The sequence below is a fragment of the Barbus barbus genome (assembly GCF_936440315.1).
Source record: "Barbus barbus genome assembly, chromosome: 6".
Lineage (NCBI taxonomy): Eukaryota > Metazoa > Chordata > Actinopteri > Cypriniformes > Cyprinidae > Barbus > Barbus barbus.
This window is the reverse complement of record NC_136734.1, coordinates 40123066-40144080: the sequence shown is the minus strand read 5'-3', so window position 1 is coordinate 40144080 and position 21015 is coordinate 40123066. Positions and strand designations below refer to the sequence as shown.

Genomic DNA, 21015 nt, shown 5'->3' with positions numbered 1-21015 from the left:
GTGCCGATAGAGGGGCAGAGTAAGTGTGTGTGTGTGTGTGTGTGTGTGTGTGTTTGAATGCGTTTATGTGGCACCGTGGCCAAAAGGTAGATGTGAGTAAAGGAAGAAGAATGAGAATATCCAATAAAATGACCAAATGTGGCTATCAGAATGGGTGAAAAGGTTTCTCTGGGCAGTTCAGGTAGCACCAGAATATTACATTAACAGTCTATTCACATCAAAAGCATGAGAGTACCTACTCCTCTACCTGCCAACATGCTCTTCAAGTACCATTTCAGTTATTTAGGGTGATGGCTAAAAAGGGAAACTGGATCAGTTGGAGTGCTTATTTTAAATCGTGATCATCAGAAATGTTGTTTCAGAAATAACTACATACAAAGATTTAAAAATGATCAGCACCATATAGGTTTCCTCTCAAAACTAGTTCACATATCAATTTAAGAGCCCGAAGAACTGCAGCACAACAGTGTTTGCCAAGAGTCTTTTCCACAGTCAACTCTATGGGGTAGCACCATGGTTCAAAAGCCATTTAGGGTGAATAAAACTGCACCGGGCATCAAGAGTGGCCTTGAAACGCAGCTTTTTAAACTTCAGGGTTATGTCTCACATCTCCAAGAACAAGTGACAATCTAGATACTTTAATGTCAGTGCAGACTCAGAGCTCTGTAAGACTCGCCCCACACAATATTTAATCAAATAAACAATAATAATAATAAGCATTACATGATCTACCGAGAGTTTTGAACTGAAAGCGCTCACATTTGCTGTAAGTTTACACCTGATACTCTTTTCGGTTCTATGGCCAATTGTTTTTTTTTCATGTAAAAGTGATACTTTCAATCCTTTCGTCAAAAATAAAAAAGTGAGTCCTGAATCCTTGCGAACCGTATTAGTCAACATGTTCACATTCGTTTCTTTGTTCTCCATTAGTTTATGGGTTCTAGATATGGATCAGATGCAGGGGAAGGAAGCCGGTGACAATGGTAATACAGAGGTATTGGTGTAAGTACAGTACTCACGAAAGAAAGGACAGCAGTATCTTGAGTAGACTCTGTGGTCTGTTGTTGACGGCTTGACATACAGACAACTGAAGACTAATAATTCAGGAATCATTCATGATTAGGCCATCATCCCTCACCAGTTAAATAATCTTACCTAAATATTTAACTATTTACATTTCTATCCCTCCCAATAAAATTCCATTAAAACAAAAACTAGGTTTCAAGTTGTCAATAATCCGTTCTTATTTTTTTTCTCATTAAAATCAAGATTAAAAGTGCTTTTATAAAATCCTCTCTTCAATATTTACAATTTCTCTAAAATGAACAAACCAAAAAAAATCATCATAAAAATAAAACAACAGCAATCACATTAACAATAATCATCGTTATCATATAATAAATAAGAATAAAAAAGAAGGTACGAATGTGGATGTAGGCAGCAAGCCTGCAGTCTGTAGCGCCGTGTGTTTATAGCATGTTGTGACTGGGACCAGTGTCTGTACAACATGAGGTAAAGAGCTTTAGGACCACTTCATGAGCACCAGGATCTCCTCTGTGAGTGTCAAGCATCTTACAGCCCTGTGTAAACCAGCAGCAGCCCTGCATTGCTCTCTGTGTGTAGCTCACAGACAGGCATTCACATACATTCTAACCAGTTTAGGAATCCACAAACACACGCACACACACACGTGCATTATGTAGTTATGCATGCACCCGCACGAACTACTGAGCTGAAACCGTATGCATTGCCAATCAGCACCATGAACTCCAGGTATAGGTGGGCAAAACGAGAGACGAGGGCTGCTTGTAACGAGAGGGGCAACTTTACAGGAGCATAAAGGCTCATGGTAGCACCAACTCCAAGAAATGTGCTCTGTCTGTTAGGCTGGTGGGTGTAACCAGCAGCGGGTAAAAGAATATCAGACTCCGAATAAAATCATCATCATCATCATCATCATCACAAATGGGTAACTACAGATAAATCAGGGCATGGAAGACATGTTCAGTTTACACAGGGCCAGTCGTGTTACATAAAAACAAGAACTGGCATCTAAGGGAACCAGTTAGGCATGTCGCCCTCTAGCTTTTACCCTGTGTGTCCAGATACAGATACAACCAGATACAGTGATGTTACAAATCTACTGATACTCATCCATAATGGAAATTTTGTAGCAAGTCATTATTCATTTTTTTGTTGTTGAAAAAAAAAAAAAAAAAAAAAATCACAATTTCTTACCTACCGCAGCTCCACACAGCAAATGATTTTCATGCTTAGTATTTTTACTTTGTTCTCTAGCATAAATATCTAAAAATTCTTGAATCAAGATGCATTCACATGACAAGTAAAATGACTCAAGATATTAAGTTAATGAAAAATTTTCTTAATTCAAAGGCTAAACAAGAACCTTTTTCTTCCCTCATTGGTAGATATTTATGCTTGTTTTATGCAAAAACAGTTTTTTTTTTTTTTGAAAACAAGACTTGATATCTTGTCATTTTACTTGTCATGTGAATGCATCTTGATTCAAAAATGTTTAGATATTTATATTAGAAAACAAGACAAAAATAATACCAAGTAAGAAAATCTTTTTTTGCAGTGCAAGTCTCTACTCTACTGAACACATGAATAGATTGCAAAATTTCAAGCCAATAATAACTGGCTGATGATTTTGGAATTCCCTGTTTGAGCCGAGTCTGAATTGTGAAAATGCTTAAGACCCACGGTGGGTTATCTGCAGCTCTTTAGGGCGGTTCAATCAAGGTGGATTTTTGCTAGCACTATCAGCACCTTAGAGAACTTGAAAATGTCACATGGGTAGTGAAGAATGGCCAATGAAACTGCAGACAAATGAGTCGGCACCAATCAGGTGACACGATAGAAGGCTGAACCAATTACCAGGACTGTGAGGTCCCTGTCACTGAACATGACTGACATCTGCTGCTAAAGAGCACCCAGGTCCAGCACCTGCCTCCATATTGTGAGGTCAAAATTAGAGACACTTGAGACAGAAAAGAAGCACCATTTGAAGGGATGAGAAACGTTACAGATTTCATCAGTGGCACCGAACAGAAAGGCCCAAGCTGGTATCTGGTCCTCCCTTTCTTGGTCACGCGTTCAGTGACTAGCACAAAGATGCTTTAATGCAATCACAGAAATGTGACTTGCAATGATGTGAAGGCGCTTCATTAATATAGAGAGGTTGTTGGGGGTGGGAGAGGCAAAAAGCGCAACAAAAATGCTGATTAGCTTGTTCTCATGTTCATAATGAACAAGCGAGAATGAAGAAAGGAGGTCCCTCTTAGTCAAGAGAGGGCAAAAAAAAATAACAATGATGAAAAAAACAATAACAATAAAATAAAAAATAGTCATCTTCATAATATAATAATAACAATACCTGTAATATCAACGTTGACAGTAACAATAGCAATTGTAATAATATTGATAATAGAGCAATAATAATTAGGATCATCAAATTCACTTAAGGAGGGATAGCTATGGAAATCCCTCCCACGTTGGAGAGAGCAAGAGCACCATAGGCAGCATGTCCGTTTGGGGAGTTCCCAAACTGCTGCCAAAATTTGAGGTAAAAGAAAAAAAAAGTGAAAAAAGTGCCCCGTCCTCTATTCTCCCTCCCTTGTGGTGGCCTAAGAGAGCTGTTGGAGCTAGAAGAGGGGAAGCAAATGGTAAAGGAGTTAGATTCATGATCCTTATCATTTCTATTCCCATCTCAGGCTCCAGGGGGCAACAGTCTGCAAGAGTTCACACAAATCGACTGTATGGACCAGTGAGCTGTGTGGATGGGTAGGGTGAAACTGTGATTATGGTGGTGGTATTCTGTGTGGGCGCCATCCGTGTCACTATACCCTCACGTCTGTCCTTGGTTTGTCCAGGGGACGGGCTTGCCGATCCAGCCGCCCACTTGCGTTTTTTCCCATAGGCCTTAATTTCTTCCTGTGAGAGACCCAAAAGAGCTGCTTCTTGCTGCCTCTGTCGCGCTCGCTCGGCTAGGAGTTTCATCTTGGACTCCCACAAAGCCAGACCGTGGCAGGGCTGGTTCAGGTTCTTGTGCTGGTAGAAGACGAGGGATATGCGGCTCGGGTGCGAGCGGTCAGGCTTTTTGAGTGGCGTCGTGGCATGAAGCTCCCGCCGGGCGCATTCGATCAGGATTGAGCCGTGAGTGGGGGCCACTGCTACTCCGCCAATGTTGGGATCCAAGAAGTTGTGTTCGCTGTCTGACCATATCTCTTCCTCCTCGGGGTCACGTTCGCTCTGGGTCTCTGCCTCGCTGTCCCAACATGCCTGATTATCTGACTTCTGCAGCGCGTCGGGAAACAAGCGTCCCTCAGGAGCTGGAGATGGTGTGTTCCCTGCTGCTGAGCCGCCACCAGATTTCCACGCTTTCTCCTGGAGTCCCAAAGGTGCAGAGCCACAATTCTCACCTGCTTGGGAGAGCATTTTATCGGGGAAAGCACCAGCAGGACTGCCTTGCCTTATGCCACCAATGCCATAACCTATGGGTCCGTAAGGACCCCATGCTTTAGGTTGGGGACTTGGGGCAGGGCTACCCCACTGTCTTGGGGTGGACGGGAGTGGAGAAGGTGCAGGTGATGGACCTGCTTTCAGGGATGGGGACGGAGATGGGGAAGGGGATGGCATTGGAGTGTTAGGGCAGGAATAGGAATTCCATTGTTGCTGCTGTAGATACTGAGGGTGTTCAGGTTGCTGGTGGAGCCTCTGCTTGTCCGGAGTGAAAGGCGAATTGGTCGGACCTGGTCTGATATTTCCATCCCAGCCTTTAGGGATAAGGCTACCGTTTGGTTTGTGCCCAGGCCAGCCTTCGGGTTTTGGTGTGGTACTGGGAGTGGATGGGCAGCTTTGAGCTTGCCCATCTGATCTGCCATCATACAGTGGCACATCCATTGGCTCCTGCTTGATGATGGGCGTAGAGCGGTGTGTCTGCTCCAGGGATGGAGTACGACTGGATGGAACAGGAGACTGGGAAACCTCAGAAGGGTGTGGGAACCCTTGAATGGATGCATCAGCCATTTGTTGTTGCGGGCAGCTGGGATAGGCCTGTGCCAGCTTGGCTTGGAGACACTGAACATCTGGCTTCTGGTCAAATGGTGCGGCAGAGGCTTCTCCAGCTTTGGGCCAGGCTCCATTATCATATCCCAAGAGCTCAGGAGGAAAAAGTGCACTGGGAGGATAGTTATAATAACCATAGCGTATCTCTTGGAGGTTGGGGTGAAAGCCATTGATGGGGCTCTGCGCAGGAGGTTGGCCGTTGGTAGGAATGCGACCTCTTGCATAGTTTCCAGGGTATGATAATGAACTGTTCATGCTCCGAGGATCAGAGGGTGTCTTGCCGTTCCCTAGTGCTGGGTAGCCACGTATGGCTCCATTGAAGGGCTGGAAGCGGTCGACAGGCTCTTTTTTGATGGTTGGTTTCACCTCCTGTTTTGGAATAGCTAGATAACAGACAAACAAAAAAAATGATGTAGTAAATGTGTATTTTATAGTTGCTGAGTGTCAGTTTCATAAGTTTAGAGAGCTCAAGTTCAACACCTTAAATGGGGATGGTAAATTACATTTACAGTGGTGGCCAAAATTGTTAGAACACCTGACAATTCTGAAAATATTTACTTGTTTGCCTCCAAAATCTGATTTCATTTCATAATGTTTGTGAAACATGCAGAAGGTTGCTCGGAGCACAACATATATCAGATGAAGTGAGTCGTACTGTTATTATCCACTTTTAACTTTAGTATTTGGTTATGTCCACCATTTGCAGCGATTACAGCATCACATCTCTCTGGCATAGTGTCAATATATTTCCTGAGAACTTCAACACTAATGTTATCCCATGCCTTCTGCAACTCAAGCCAAAGGATTTTTCTTGAATGTACAATAGATCTGTCTAGATTATTTTCTAACTCGCCCCAAATTTGCTCAATGGAGTTGAGGTCCGGACTTTGAGGAGGCCAGTCCATCATATTTAATGTTCCAGCAGATTCCTTCCATCGCAGTTAGTTCCGACAATAGTTTGTTTTATCGGTGTTGTAATCGCCAATTCAACAAAAACAACTGAAACCTCTTAAATATGCCAAGTGTTCTAATACTTTTGGCCACTGCTGTAAATAATGACACTACAAAGTCCAAAGAGCAAATCTCTAAAATACTACCAACTTCAGCCAAATCAGTAGTCCTTTACATTAAACAACCAGTAGTTAATTTAACTCCCTTTTAGAGTTTTACATGAGCTGGTTTATGCATATAGAGACAAACTGATATTTTACCACTGACCTTTATTGCCTTGCTGAAGGTGGGGTGACTCCATGTGGTGCATCTCCATCTTAATCGTCTTCTCTGGGGTTTCTGCAAGTTGCAATTTCCTGTTCTTCTTCTCTGACGCAGCCTTTTTGGCCTCCAACCGACGCTGCCGGCAGGATTTAGCAGGTTCTGGAAGTTTTCTAACCTGTCGACGGAAGTTAGTGAGCATCTGGATGGCTCCTGTCTGCATTTTGAGACGCTGGTTCTCCTCACTTCCGAATTCATCGGTTGAAGAGATCTTGTAGAGCGGAAGCACATGCAGCTGCTCGTCTTCTGGGACTATGCCCACCCTGCGATTGTCCTCTTTCGTAAGAGTGCACACCTGGAAGTAACAAAATTAGGAAGTCTAAAGGCCCGTTCACACCAAGGACGAACACTATAAAGATAATGATAAAGATATAGTTCTAAAAATCGTTGTCAATATTAAAGAGTAGCAGAGTCCACACCACACGTATAACGATAAAGGCACAGAGAAACAATATTTTTGAAATCACTTTCAGAACAATTTTTTCCAGCTGATGAACGATAAAAACATTGACACCCAATCAGAATCCATCCTGCTGTCACGAGCTCAAGAATTTAAAGCGGCAGATGAGCAAGCACTGAGAATAAACAGACGATATCTTTCGCTGGTGTGGACGCCAAAAGTTATCTTTAGAGTTATCGTCCTTAGTGTGAACTAATTCCATATATAGGGTAAATGTCCTATCAAACACAAACACAAATCTAAATTTGACCAGTGAATCCTTTTCATTTATATGTACAGGAACAATTTACAATGTGTGTGCTGTAATAGTATTTTTCTTGACAGTGACCACAGTACATCTCCGGAGAGCATTCATTCACTTAAAAATAAGTATAATGCAAAAGCCTAACCAACACACATTATTTACATATAATCATAAATGATAAATAACATACCACAGTGCAACCATTGTGGAGGTTATGCTGGTCTTTGTGAGCATGTGCACAGAAATCCATGCATGCAGTGACTCCTGAAAATGGTCGTCCTTCCTTCAAACCCAACCGACAATCTGAAGCAATCTTCTCATTTAAACACTGAATAACACAGAAAAATAAAATCATTATTTTAAATAAACAAATGATTAATTCAGTTTCTGTAACACCTCAGCATAATTCACCGTAACACAAATAAAAGTTCTGAAACATTAAAATCACAAACTTCTTGATCACCTAAAACTCCACATTTACCAGAAAAGCGGTTTGGTTTAATGTTAATGAATGGTAAAAACTGTGTAGACAAAATTAAAGTTGCGCACATCCCACAAACCCAAATAGGGCTCAGGTGAAAAAAAAAATTATAGTAAAAGATAATAAAAATTATTGCAACGTTTCCACCATCAGGTCTTCGTCAGGCACAGATAACAAACTGAGGTACAACTCTTAACTCTTTTTTTTTATGGAGAAGTTAATTCAATGTGCAGACATTACGTTTGTTCTTTTACTGGTAAAAACTGTGTACCATTTAGTGCAGTGTGAAATTTCTAATAAAACAAACCTGGTTATCGTAGGCCTGGGGAGCCAGCATCTTATACACAGGGGCCACATGTGTGGCCAAGTTCTGGAAGTTATCCCTGAGATTGTCCTCCTGTACGAAAAAAAAATAGCAAATGAGTTTACATGGGCTATCGTGAAGAGTAAAGGCTATTGCTCACACAGACGGGGTTTGGGATCGACTTATTAACAGTGACTCAAAATAGTCATATCACAGCTTATATGAGTGAAACAAATAAATGAAATCAACTCCCCTTTCCTTATTTCTCCCAGCTCCCAAGTATCAAAGATGGTGACTTTCATAAAACTGGAAAGTCTTTTAACCAAAATGTCTTATAATAGTAATACATGACCAGAAGTTATTTAATAAACAAGGTGCAAGTTCATCTGCCAGTATAAAATCGATTGGCAACGACTTCAAATGCTTTTATTGTAAATTGAGTGTAGTATTTGGGTGGCACCCAGACCAGGACACTGATGGGAGCAGATACTAAATTTAAGACCTTTGGATGGCAACTCATATCTTGGTGAGGAAACAAAATGCAACACACATTGTGTAATTATAATCAAAGAGAAAAGTAATTGTAAATTATTCCATTCATAGTTGAACATTTTTAAACTTTTTAAAAAATATATATTTTATTATATACAATTATAATACAGCAAAGCTAGGGTGAGGTAAAATTAACTTATTTTTATTAGGCTTGTAAAAATAACCACACATTTTTATGTGAAACTAACCTCTTCGGGGTGCTCTCCATGCAGTCTGAATTTGCGAGGGGTTTTGCTTCGAGCGTACTTGCATCCATTGAAGTACATGCTCCAGGAGCAGCCAAAAGAGAAGGAAGCTCCACAGTTTTCTGGATCCTTCCCTTGGCATGCACAGGTTCGACTGCAAAAGGCATCCACAATGAGTTTAATTAAATTACAATGGATGACATCCTCTGAAGCCTTTTTACTATAAATCATGCTTTGTGAGAACAATACATTAGCTACAAGCATTGGGAGATTTCATAAGTCTTATGAAAGATACAAATAGGGAGCATGTATGATTGCATTTGTGTAGAGTGTGTAATTAAACATAATTATATGAATGAATGAATGATGCATTATATAGCGCTTTATTAAGTATTGCTATACACCCAAAGTGCTTTACAATCATGTGGGGGGTCTCTCCTCAACCACCACCACGATATGATGTATATATATGATGTAAGACCTTTGCAATATTAGTCAAAAATGTGACTTGCACAAATTATTATTTCATTATTTCTCTGAAAACTCTTGAAAAATGCAACCTGGTTATAATGCACAATATTTCATAAGAAACTGTCTTTAGGTCAACAACCTTTGGCAGTAAACCATCCAATATAACTCCACCTGATGCATGTGACCAATGCATAGATATATCAGACCCACATTATGCCCAACATTAGTCATCAACATATCAGTTGTGTTCAAACTTATCAGTCAAAAACATATTAGTTGTGTTGGAAACTCACTCGTCATTGAGTCCACAGCGACGGCTGGTGGGGTTGCCGTGTTTGATGAGGGTTTCTGTTATTTCTTTGTAGAGTTTATCTCCCAGAGCACGGGGCACGCCTTCCCAGCACAGGATGACAACAACAATAACTGTATTGGCACAGTGGTGCCCAGGCCGTTGCTTCACAACGCATAACAATTTCTCCTTCTCACTGCTGCGACGAATCACCTACAGAGAGACAGACAGTCAGTAACGATAAAGGCATTTCATAGATGTTGAGCTGTTGGTGTGTTTATAGCAGCAAAGCAGAAATCACAATGTTAAGTAATCATTGAGAGGGACTACTTTGACTGCTGTGGTATTGTAAATTAAAAACTGACTTGCTGTTGCCAGCCTAATTATGCAGGACTTCCTTAAGCCTGATTTGTCATCTAAAAGCATTGGGCTACCTGAATTGGAAGTATTTTATTTGCACACTTACCCATTTAGCGATAGGACATCCCTGAGAGCTCTTTCCTTCTTTCCCTGTGTAAACCACCCTCTCAATACGAATGGCTTCGCCCTTCTCCCCATACCTGCCATAACGAGGGCACAGACGTTAAGTGACAAACAATTACAGTTTGAAAACGAAAATGATCTGAGATGACCGAACACCTGAGAAAAGATAATGCCAGCCCCTCAGAGGACTTCGGAGGATGCCAACGCTCAGACAACATACAGAATTACCAAATTTTGCCATAAGTCAAACATATTAAGGTTCTGCAATATATAAATATATTGTGGAAACTTAAATTCCTTGTAGAGCTGCTTTGCAATGATTTGTATCGTAAAAAGCGCTATACAAATAAACTTGAATTGAATTGAAAACAACAGCCCACCACATTTAAGTCACCTCATACTTAGTACAGATTTGGGTGCATGCCTGTAGAAATCAAATCAAGGATTTAAGCAGTTCGAGTTTGGTAAAGCTTCAGTAATGATGGAATTATAAAAAAAACAAAAAAAAAACAAAAAAAAAAAGATGATGATACTGGGTCATTCTGTGTCAACTCAACCAGAGGTCCCCGGCTTAAATTTTAGATTTTTATCATTTTTATTCGGTTGAAAGAAATATATAAATGAATGAGAAAACCAAAATATTAAATGTCATGGATGTATATTTACTGAGTAACCCACAGATTTTTACAGGGAGGTCAACAATGGCAATTTTTGATTTATAGCCAAATTACAGGGGGGCAAAAATAACTTTAGAAAGATGGCAGCATCATTATTTTATTTTTACACAGAGATCAGTAGGTCTATTAGTAAAATCTGTTGTATTTAGCAATTCTTGAAGTACTATACTTCAATGGGGACACTTCAAAAATGGGAAAAAAGCACTTCCTAAGTTTTTCCCCCCAAAGTTTGCATGCCTATAACTCAAGAAGTATTAGCGATATCTCAATATCCTTTTGGATTCTGGTTCTAAACAAACTTTTCCTTTGGTATCTACATTTTTTAAGGCCCTCTCTTGTCCATTTCCAGAGATATCGGGATCTCTCCATGAATAAATTGTAAAATTGTACACATTGTACCAAATGTGGGTTAATTTGCATATAGCTGATTTTTTTCCTTTTCTGTCATTTTTTCTTCTTTTTCTTTTGTATTGAACAGTTCCACATGTAATGTGATGCATGTGATATATTGAAGCAGTTTGTGATACTCAGTCCTAATGTTTACACACAAGTGTATATGCAGTGTAATCTGTTACAGTTACTGAGAAAAAATGTGTAATTAAATTACAGTTAGTTATGAAAATGTTAACGATTACATTTGATAACTGTTTTATAGCAACCTTTTATAATAACCTTTCAATACTGTGTATATGATCAGTCATGCTCTCAGTCAACAACTGCTTGTCTCCTCAAATAAAATTCTCGTGCACGAGCATGACAGCAGTATGTGCTAAATATAAATACTGTTCAGTTAGTCTAGAAAGAGAAGCTTCAAAGATCCACAGGGGTGGGCTATGAGGTCAAAGGCCACAAAAGGGTCAGCCTAGGCTTAAGGAGGCTGTAGTCACTGTCTGACAGACAAACAAAGGGAAGGTTTTTCCTCTACCCACCAGCTCCCCCTTATCTCAGAGGAGATGACTCAGGCTATAGAAATACAGACTCTATGCCCTCAATCAGCTCTCAAGTAAAGCAACGAGAGTGGACAAGTGTACCAGAGGTCAACAAAGGTGGAGATACTCTGTCCAAAAGCGGAAAGGGGGTAAACACCCTGTGGAGGTTTTCATATTCCTCTACAGGATCATTAAAGTATAAGTAAATACAGTTTTCAGACCTCAGGGAATATGTCAAGTATTCTCATATAGGGTAAATTAACTTTATTTACAGCATATACGATTTTAACAAATGTGACCCTGCAGCACAAAAGCAGTCATCAGTAACACAGGTATATTTGTAGCAATAGCCAACAATACATTGTATGGGTCAAAATTTAAAAAATGTTATGCCAAAAATCATTAGGATATTAAGTAAAGATTGTGTTCCATGAAGACATTTTGTAAATTTACTACCGTAAATACATCAATTTAATTTTTGATTAGTAATATGCATTGCTAAGAACTTAATTTGGACAACTTTAAAGGTGATTTTCTCAATATTTAGATTTTTTTTGCACACTCAGATTTTCAAATAGTTGCATCTCCTCCAAATCTCCTCCTCCTATCCTAACCAACCATACATCAATGGAAAACTTATTTATTAAATATTGACCCTTTTGTGGTCCAGGGTCACAAATGCAGCCTGCATGACAGCACTCGTCTATCCTATTAAAAAAATATACAGTATACTCATTGCTTAAAGTTTTAATATATACTCCACCCCTTTCATCATTTCACCTCCTACTTCTTTAATTTCCTTTAAATTCTTTCTCTCTTGCCCTGTTATTCATTGCCTGTCTGTCTCCCTGTCTCTCCCCTGTGTGGATCTGCTGATGCCAATATTTCCTGTTGGATTCTGGGTCAGAAATTCCCTGGGGACAAGATCATAGAGAAGGAAGGTGGGAGGAGGAGTGAAGGGAGAGCAAATGGCAGAAAAGAGAGATGCTTATCCTCAGCTGGTTAAGAATCTGTTGCCAGGATCCAACTGCCTGAACTTCCAAACAACTCTGGCAGAACAATGACAGGGTCGCTAGGGAACTCTTAAAGCAAATGATGTGGGGGCAGTAGTAGTCCTTTGTGGTTTTTGAAGTTTAAAACTATGCTTCAAACAGTAGAAAATATAGTTTTATCTATAAATGGATTTTCACTTGAGTTTGTCTGATTGTTACTCATACTCATTGAATTGTCTTCTTCCAGTTACTTTTTTGGTAGCATGTTACTAAAAAAAGGGACAAGACAGAAATGTGACTGCTACAGAAAAAGCAAGCTGATCTTTAAATACAACCTTCAAAATAGTTTCTCCAGCTAATTGTACTGTTCTAATAGTAGATCAAGAAATAATTCAATAGGCACACACTTTAGTTTTTGTGATTTTCCTGTCTGTCTTGAGTTTCACTTTATTTTGATAGTCCCTTTCACACATTCAGTTGACTAAGTAACGCTGCCCCTATATCTACTCAGAGTGTTAATAGAGTATTAGTAGACTGGTAGGGTTAGGGTTAGATTAAGTTAACATGTACTTGCAAAGTTACTTACACTAAAAAATAAAGGTGTTTCACGAAGCCATTCAGATGTTAAAGGTTATTTATGGAACCATTTAGACAAAAAGGCTCTTTGTGGCGCAAGAAGGTTCTTCAGATTATAAAAAGGTAAGGAATAGATGGCTCTTTAAAAAAACCTTTGACTGAATGGTTCTTTGTGGAACCAAAACTGGTTCTTCTTTGGCATCGCTGTGAAGAACCTTTTAATGAGAGTTTGTTGACATGTAGGTGCAAAGTTACTTAGTGTCAACAGAATGGTCAAAAGGGACCATCAATATAAAGTCTTACCAAATCTTGATTTTAAAGTAGGATCCCACATGGCCCTGCAGGCTGTGTTTGCATACATCAAGAGCTGTGAAGAAGGTGACATTATGGAATAATATCCGAACCAATAATAATGCCTCTCACCTTTTTTCCATCAGTTGTCTGACCGAAGCCATGTCTTGTCCAGATCCCAAATGATTGTAATATGGACCCTCGTCTTTCTCAAGGACTTGATCTATGGGAGACAGAGAGTGATAGGAGGTTAAAGCATGGACACGCTCTTGTACAGTAAAGGCTAATAATCCAAATGATATTAACAGTTTAGACCGCTAATGTGTAATCCATTAGAACAATATTATGAGTTAGTCGCGTGTGGGTGAGCAAGAGAGAGAATGGGACAGAGAGCTTGTGTGGGAAAGAGGCAATCTAAGGTCACATTCCACTCAGGGTGTATGAAGGGATAAAGGCGTGACAAGTCAGGAAATGATTTGTGGGAACGTCCTACGCAAGTCTTTTTTTTTTTTTTTTAAGTGTTTGTGAGAAGAAAAACATCTAGTGGTTGCTTACTACCTGCTTACTCAGCAGAGTAAAACACCAACAATAGATGTAAGAATAGCTAACAGCATGGGGAAAATGAGTGCTTTACATAGAGAAGCACAAAGCATGACAGAAAAAAAGCCAAAAATCTATTCTAAAAATATTCTAACATGGCAGAATACTGAAGGTACTACATTAGGGGCAGGTTTGAGTGTGTTTGCAAGTATCAAATTACACAGGGTGTTCCCTGTGGTGTTGACAGAGTGCTATAAGGATTCACTATGGAAACCTCCCTTCTATTGTCCTTTGCTCTTAGCAACAGTCAAGCTTCAACAAGTGTTCAGGCATAGTTTACTATCCTTAAATGCACACTTTCTTCAATTATGCCAAAGAATATTGATATTTATATATCACGTTTAATACGAATTTCACACACTTAACCAAAACCTCTGAAGTGACACAATAAGAGATACGAGGCCCAAGCTGAGAGGTTGCAGTCCATTTCTTCTCACCCTGTCCTCCCTATTTCCTCCCTTCTTTGATATCTGACCACAGTATATCATATGATATATGAGCAGACTCTCTTCATTGTGTATGCCTCCTTTGCAGAAACTAGCTGTACTCACTGTACCGACCGTCTGAACAGACAGAAGGCGGTACACTGCACTGGCCCAAAGAATTACAATGGGCTCCTTTCTTCAAATCTATTGTTCCTCTGCAAGAGGCACAGAGAACTCCAATGCAATGCATGGGCCCCTGATAGAGCGTGCATTCTCAGACACGGCCCAACATTACCCTGAGAAATGTGCTGATGCAGAAACTATATGTTGAAAGAGAAACACTTGGGGCTTCCTGAAGGGAACTCTGATGATCAATTTAGTCTATATTGTAAGAAAGTGAAACTATATTAAACATGAATTACGTTGTCGGCAGCGATAGCCTAGTGGGCAGTGAGCTGATATATAAAGCCTTTGTGTTACGGGTGTCCTGAGTTCAAATCCCACTTTTCCCAGCGAATCCCACTTTTTTGGCATGACGCCAAAAATAAATCTTAAAATTTTTTTTGAAAAATGCTAGGTGAGTTAGCTAAGTGGGTCTCATGTTCTCATGATGAGTAGAATGTGAGGGGATGTGGGGTGGTGTGAAGTAATATACTATCACAAAATTTCAAATGTCGTAATTTTTGGTCCCGTTTGAGAATATGAGTGATCTTGCCCTCCAGTATATTTTGCTGGATCGAATTCTCTCACTTACCTACGCAGTCACAGGTGGGAAACTCAGGTTGGGTATCTTTTCCAGGTGCATCCAGCAGGTTCTTGGTGGGAGTGTCCAAGTAGCGCAATGGTGACTCAAGAAAACCTTTAAGTGAAGGGGAGGAAGGAAACATATCCTTGGTGGGAGTATTCAAATCAGCCCTCTCTCTGTCTGCAGACAAACATGCAGTTGTTGAGACCACTGTCACGCCACCAGATGACTCAATCTTTATACGTTTAGCCGGAGGGGAGAAAGGTGTAATGAAAGGGTGCTGTTGCTCCAGAAATGCATCTTGAGCTACAGACAGGGGCTGCCCAGAAGGTTTCATGTCTACCTCACATTCCTCACTTTCCTGTTTGATGGTACAGAGCTCCTCAGATTGCCATGGTGTTTTTTCGTTCAATCTTTCAGCCCCGTCCTTTTGACCTTCATCCATGGGCTCAGAATCATTAGTGAGAAAAGGAGGGCAGTTATTTGGCTGCTTTGGGGATGGTGACTCGGGTCGGGCTTGTCCTGAGTTTGGTTGTGACTCGGTCACCGCTGGCTGAGCAGGACCATTCTCTGGGGTCTCTGCTGCAGAAGCTGAGGAAATGGTGTCCCCAAACTCCTCCTCAAACTGGCGAATAAGCTCCTCGAATTTTGGATCTAGGTTACTGATGCCAGCCAGAGAAGGAGTCTGCTGTGTTGTAGAGGTTTGAGGTGTGATACTGGTTGTTGGGATGCTATCATTTAACCCAGTTGGGCCTGAGCAAGCTGTCACCTTCTGGGTGGATGGTGCTGGGACTGACAAGGGGATAAAAGAAGAAAGAGCGTTTTCAGAGATAGGTGCACTACTGCTATTCAAAATGGATTCCTGAGATTGAGCTGGAGCTGGGTGGCTCTCAGCCACCTGAGAGGGGGGAAGCCCAGCTTCCATGCCTAGAAGAGATGGAGCAAGCGGAGATAAGAATGATGCACATCCTGGGGAAACGAGGGGCGGTTTCGATACTATAATCTGGTTCTGTGGGAGGAAAGATGGTTGGGAAGCCTTCTGTTTATGCTTCTTGATGACAATCTGTTTGGGTTTTGGAAGAGGTGTGCCCAGTGGACCAAAAAGCCCACCCACTGGCTGCTTGAGAAGAGGAGAACTCTTTTTCTTTTTGGGTTCTTTGTGCTCCTGTTTGATAGTTACAGGACCCTCGGGCATAGTCTGTGGCCACCACTTACGAAGGTTCTGACAAGCCATGGGGGCTAACGGATTGAAGGCGGGGGAATTAGAGAAGAGGTTACGTTTATGATGAAGGTGCTGCTGTAGTGCTGCCTGAGTTGAGTGCCTAATGGTGGGGGAAAACTGCTGACCCTGGAACTGCTGCTGGCCATTTACCAACCCCTCCTGGCCCAAGAATGCACACCCTGAGCCCAGGTACTCCTTTGCATCCACCTCCTGCTTGATGTGAGGCATCCCAGTAAGGCTGCCCTTGCGACCATCCTGCAAGCTGGGGTGAGGGAATGGGAACTTGAAGGCTGAGTTGGTATACTTTGCGCCGGTGTCTCCAAGGAGCAGCTTTAGCTCGGACACTGGGTCGATACCGCCTTGGGATGGGTTTACAAAACGAAGCTGGGAATCAGTGTTCAGCATCATCCATGGGTTCCGAGGGGAGCTTTTCTCGCAGCTTCCAGCTGTGCCCTGGTTCCACTGCTGGGGTCGGGGATTGGGGGTCGACGGGTGTACGCTTGTAAAAGGGGACTTGGAGGATGGGCATGTGGAAGCATAGTGAGATGGGCTAGACAAAATGTTTGGTGCAGGGGCCTCACCCTGAGACTGAGGTCTCTGCTGATCCCATGACAGCTCCTTTTGAGGATACTGTCCCAGAGGGATGGACTGTGGCATAGCAGAGGAGGACAAAAGAGGACCAGATGATGAAGAGACCACTTGTGGCATACTCTGCGGATAGGATGTTGGCAGATGCTGATGGTGATTTGCAGGTGAAGATGCACCTGGAGGAACAACAGTTTGCGGATCAGTGGCAGCCAACTGGGTTAGAGCCTCAATTGCAATTGCTGTTTGCAAGCTAACATTTCTTTCCTTGGCTATGGACAGAACACTCGGGGAACAGGGAATGGGTGCTGGTGGGCCAAAGGGTCTAGGAGCAGAAGGCTGGTTAACATGGGGATGTGGATTTGTGTCTTGCACACATGAGGGGCTACCTCCACATTGTTGAGGCTGGGACTGAGCTTGACGATGCTGTGCATGTGGCTGTGGAAGAGCACCCGGAGTCTTACAGGAACCTTTATCCTGGGAGTTTTGAACCACTATTTTGATTTGCTTCTTCAGCCACTCCAGGTAGTCAGGGCAGTCTGGACCATCACAATCACAGTTAGGTGGCTTGTGGCCATGACGGGCCTTGCTCAGTGCTGCCTGAAGAGTGTTTAGATCTTCAGGGGGGTACATCTCACCATCCACACCTTTCTGTCTGGCCTCCTCACCTCCATTAGACATTTCCTGATTGAACCTTTCGTACAGCTGAGCTGTAGGCGTCTGACAAAGTTGACGGTTGGTGAAAGGTGGCAGTGAGCCAACAGTAGCAGAAAAGGCCACCAGGGTTCGTGCATCCTCCATATCCACATCATTCACTGGTGTACTGGCATTTTGGCCATTCCAAGCACCCTGTTGAAATTCAGGATTTGACTTGCCAGCATGCTCAGGGACCCAACCTGGTGTCTGGGAAATACATCCAGCTCCCTCGTGATAGTTGTGCTGGTGTTGCTCCCTGGTCACGCTTCTGACTTCTTCATCACAGATATTTTCTTCATTTGCTGCATGTTTGCTTAGGCCATTAGACAGCTCCTGATTTAACACGCCTTCATCCAGGCGGTCATGGGACCCAATTTCCATCTGGCCTTTTCCTCTGGGGCCATCCACTGAACCCACCACAGAAACAGTCTGTGGAAGAGTAAAAACATGAGTTACTTGACAATGTTTCAGCAAACTAACAGTTCATATACGTTTTGAGTTCATGCATCCGATTCAACACTCTCTCTTTGTAAACCATTTGTAGCTGTGATGCATTTATTACATACAAAAATATAGGGCAAACACTATTTTAATATATCAATTGCAGTCTAATTCAAACAAAGATCATAGTATTTTGTTCCGGAATTGCGACATAACCATTGACCTCTTTTAAATATACACATACCCTGACCTGTTGGACTGATTCATCTCGGTATTCTCTGTAAGGTTGCTGCCTGATTTGAGAAAAGACTACATAATACTTTGCTCCATGGAGATCCCTGGGTCTTCTTATGTTCTTCTCATGCTCCCTCTCTGTCTTTCCTCTCTGCTCTCAAGAAAACACATTCCGCAAAGATGACATAAAATGACCACTGGTTATTGCAGTGTTGTCTATTGTCAAATTTAAACTACGGCATTGGGCATAATTTATGCCCAAATTATGTACATACACTAACTCCAGGCATATTCTGACTAAAACAACCTGAGCATACCTGTACATTTTTCAAGGGCACAATGGAGACAGAACAGGACTGCATCATGTTCAACTGTCTCATGCAAATACAAACCCATATTTACATTTATAATACAACTGGTAATGCCCAAGTCAACATACTGAGAACCTCTTCCTGGTTCTTGGTTTTCAAATATCCTCTCCACTGGTCTCTGAACAATCTATTGTGCTTTTTTCTATAAAGGGTGAAATGAATGTTGTGGAAACTGTAAACTGGTTCCAGATAAGTGTGAAAGGGCATTCTCTACATGGAACAAGATCTTCCTGGCACTTCTAGGTCATAATGTGGCTTTAAAAGAGACCAAATCATCACAAATAGATGATCTGATCATCATTGACAAAGTGATTGATGCGTATAATGCTTTTAGTGTTCTTATATGTGAAGAAGTGGATGAAATAAAAACATGTTAGCTGCACAGATATCAAATACAGAGTGCTTTGTCTATGATGAAGGCATATCTTAGAAAATATGACCTTGTGGTTTTATCACGCCAGCTAAATGAAACGAATCACCCATTAATACTAAACTAACATTAAACTAAAACATTAAAACTAACATGCAACTGTCTATTCTGGTGCCTTAAGCAGTAATTATGTAAAATAATCTATAGTACTTTAACTTTTTTTTAATAAAATGAAATCATTTAGATTTCTGAAACAAGACTTGCATGTTGAAGAGTTCATCTCACAGCTTCGTAACTAAATGTCCAAATCTCTCTTATTGTGCCTTCATTGTGACAGTTCTTTTGATAGGTTATACTAATGGGCAAGTTGTTCAGACACTTCTGTGATGGTGTCTGGTCAGACCCCCATGGGCTGTGTGCCAGCCACAGAGCAGACTGTGTGTGTGTGTGTTTCAAAAACATTTGTCAGACGTGAAGCGTGAGTTAGTACCCCACTTACCAACACTGGTCACACTCCAACTGTTCAAAAAAGCCGTACCACACAATTGTTACAACAGGCTCTTTTTCCTCTTTTCAGTGATGCAATGAACACCCACGTGCACACCGTCATGCAGAAAACTTTCACAATACAGTCTTAGTGCCACCACATGAATGCACTTACACACAAAAAAGGACTAGATAGTTTGTATTTCAAACATCAGAGAGTTGATTTATTACATGCGCCGTGCAAGATGTGTATTGGATCAGTGACACACATCTATATGCCTTACACCTGCATACATACACCTGTCTGACAGCCGAAAGCACGTGCTTAGGCAATTATACGAGGCCTGCCAGGACTTTCAGTGCTGCCAAAACTCTCTCTCTCCCTCTTCTTAGTCACAGCTATAACTACTACCAAAACATTAACACGCCCAACCAGAAGATACTGTAAAACCGGTTTTACTCAGAAGTATGAGGTGCCCTTTAAACTTAGACCGTATGCTGCTTCCACAGTGTTATACGCAATTAACAACTGTCTCAAAGGTTGACAGCACAAAGCAAGAAAAAAAAACTGAAAAAGAAAAACCCGAGAGACTGCAGATGAGGTTTAAAGCGTAGTAGTAGACAGCTGAACACGGTAAGACGCACAACACCCCCCCTGCTCCTGTGTCTATCACGATCAAAATACAAAGCTCAAGCATATAGAGTGAGAACCGAACAGATCGGCGTCTACTCACAGTGGTCTAGCTGTCCCAATAACCCTGCTGGAGAGACAAAGGTGGGAAATGTGGACAAGAAAGTGCATGGAATACGGCTTTCGCGACAGTGCCAAAAAAAAAAAAAAAAAAGAAGCCGCCAGCCGGTGGAAATCCACTACGGTTTTCTTTCTTTTCTCTTTCAGTGTTTCTTTCTTTCTCTCCCTCTCTTCTCAGTCAGCCAGGCAGTGCGGCACACGGACACATACACACTCACGCACACACCTCCCCCAAGCACACACACTCGCTCTGATTCTCTTCCTATCGCCACTATCGTTTCTCTCTTTCTCCCTCTCTCATTATGTCTCTCTGCTCCTCCCTTCCCTTTTTCTATATTCTCCTTTTTCTTTCTGCTTTTTGCATTTGCCGTCTGCTTTGCCTTACAGCCCCCACCGCTTTCTCTCTCTCTATCGTTCATTCGCTCACTCCCTCCCCCCTTCACTCGTTTTCTCCCTCCCTTCATTTTCCTCCTCCTTCCCCCTCTCTCGTCTGTGTGTGCAGAGTGAGAGAGGCCATTATCTGAGCCACACTGGGCACGTACGATGGAATGGTGGAGCGTGCAAGAAATACAGCCGCTGCAAAGCGTAAAGAGAGAGAGAGAGAGCACAAGTGGCAGACTGGCTGGCTACTGCGCTAAATAAAGGACCGGCTGAACAGATCTATGGCTTACGAGCATGCAAAACGAAAATGAGCATTTATTTGTTATCGTAGAGGTGTTTTGGTGACGTTTTTTTGTTGTTCGGTCTTGGCTGTGAATTCTGAGAGGCTCCATAAGATGGAGGCTGCAGCAGTTA

The 21015-nt window shown here is 41.7% G+C and overlaps 1 protein-coding gene across 2 annotated transcripts in view; it reads right to left on the bottom strand.

Annotated features, from left to right (window-relative positions):
* Positions 1-2430: 2430 nt before the first annotated feature.
* The window catches only part of LOC306871338 (methylcytosine dioxygenase TET3-like), a 32975-nt gene continuing 14390 nt past the window's right edge, over positions 2431-21015 (bottom strand). Inside the window, exons 1-10 of one of the 2 annotated variants that reach the window (XM_079419178.1) lie at positions 20204-20493; positions 15074-17996; positions 13427-13517; positions 9813-9906; positions 9351-9559; positions 8590-8740; positions 7853-7942; positions 7255-7392; positions 6307-6655; positions 2431-5471 (exon numbers count right to left, since the gene is read on the bottom strand). In XM_079419178.1, the coding sequence (XP_079275304.1) occupies positions 3763-5471; positions 6307-6655; positions 7255-7392; positions 7853-7942; positions 8590-8740; positions 9351-9559; positions 9813-9906; positions 13427-13517; positions 15074-17948 (5706 nt within the window). In that variant the 5' untranslated portion in view covers positions 17949-17996; positions 20204-20493 and the 3' untranslated portion in view covers positions 2431-3762. Of the gene's footprint in view, positions 5472-6306; positions 6656-7254; positions 7393-7852; positions 7943-8589; positions 8741-9350; positions 9560-9812; positions 9907-13426; positions 13518-15073; positions 17997-20203; positions 20494-21015 lie in introns of those variants that run through there. The other variant, XM_079419177.1, reaches the window with a different exon arrangement.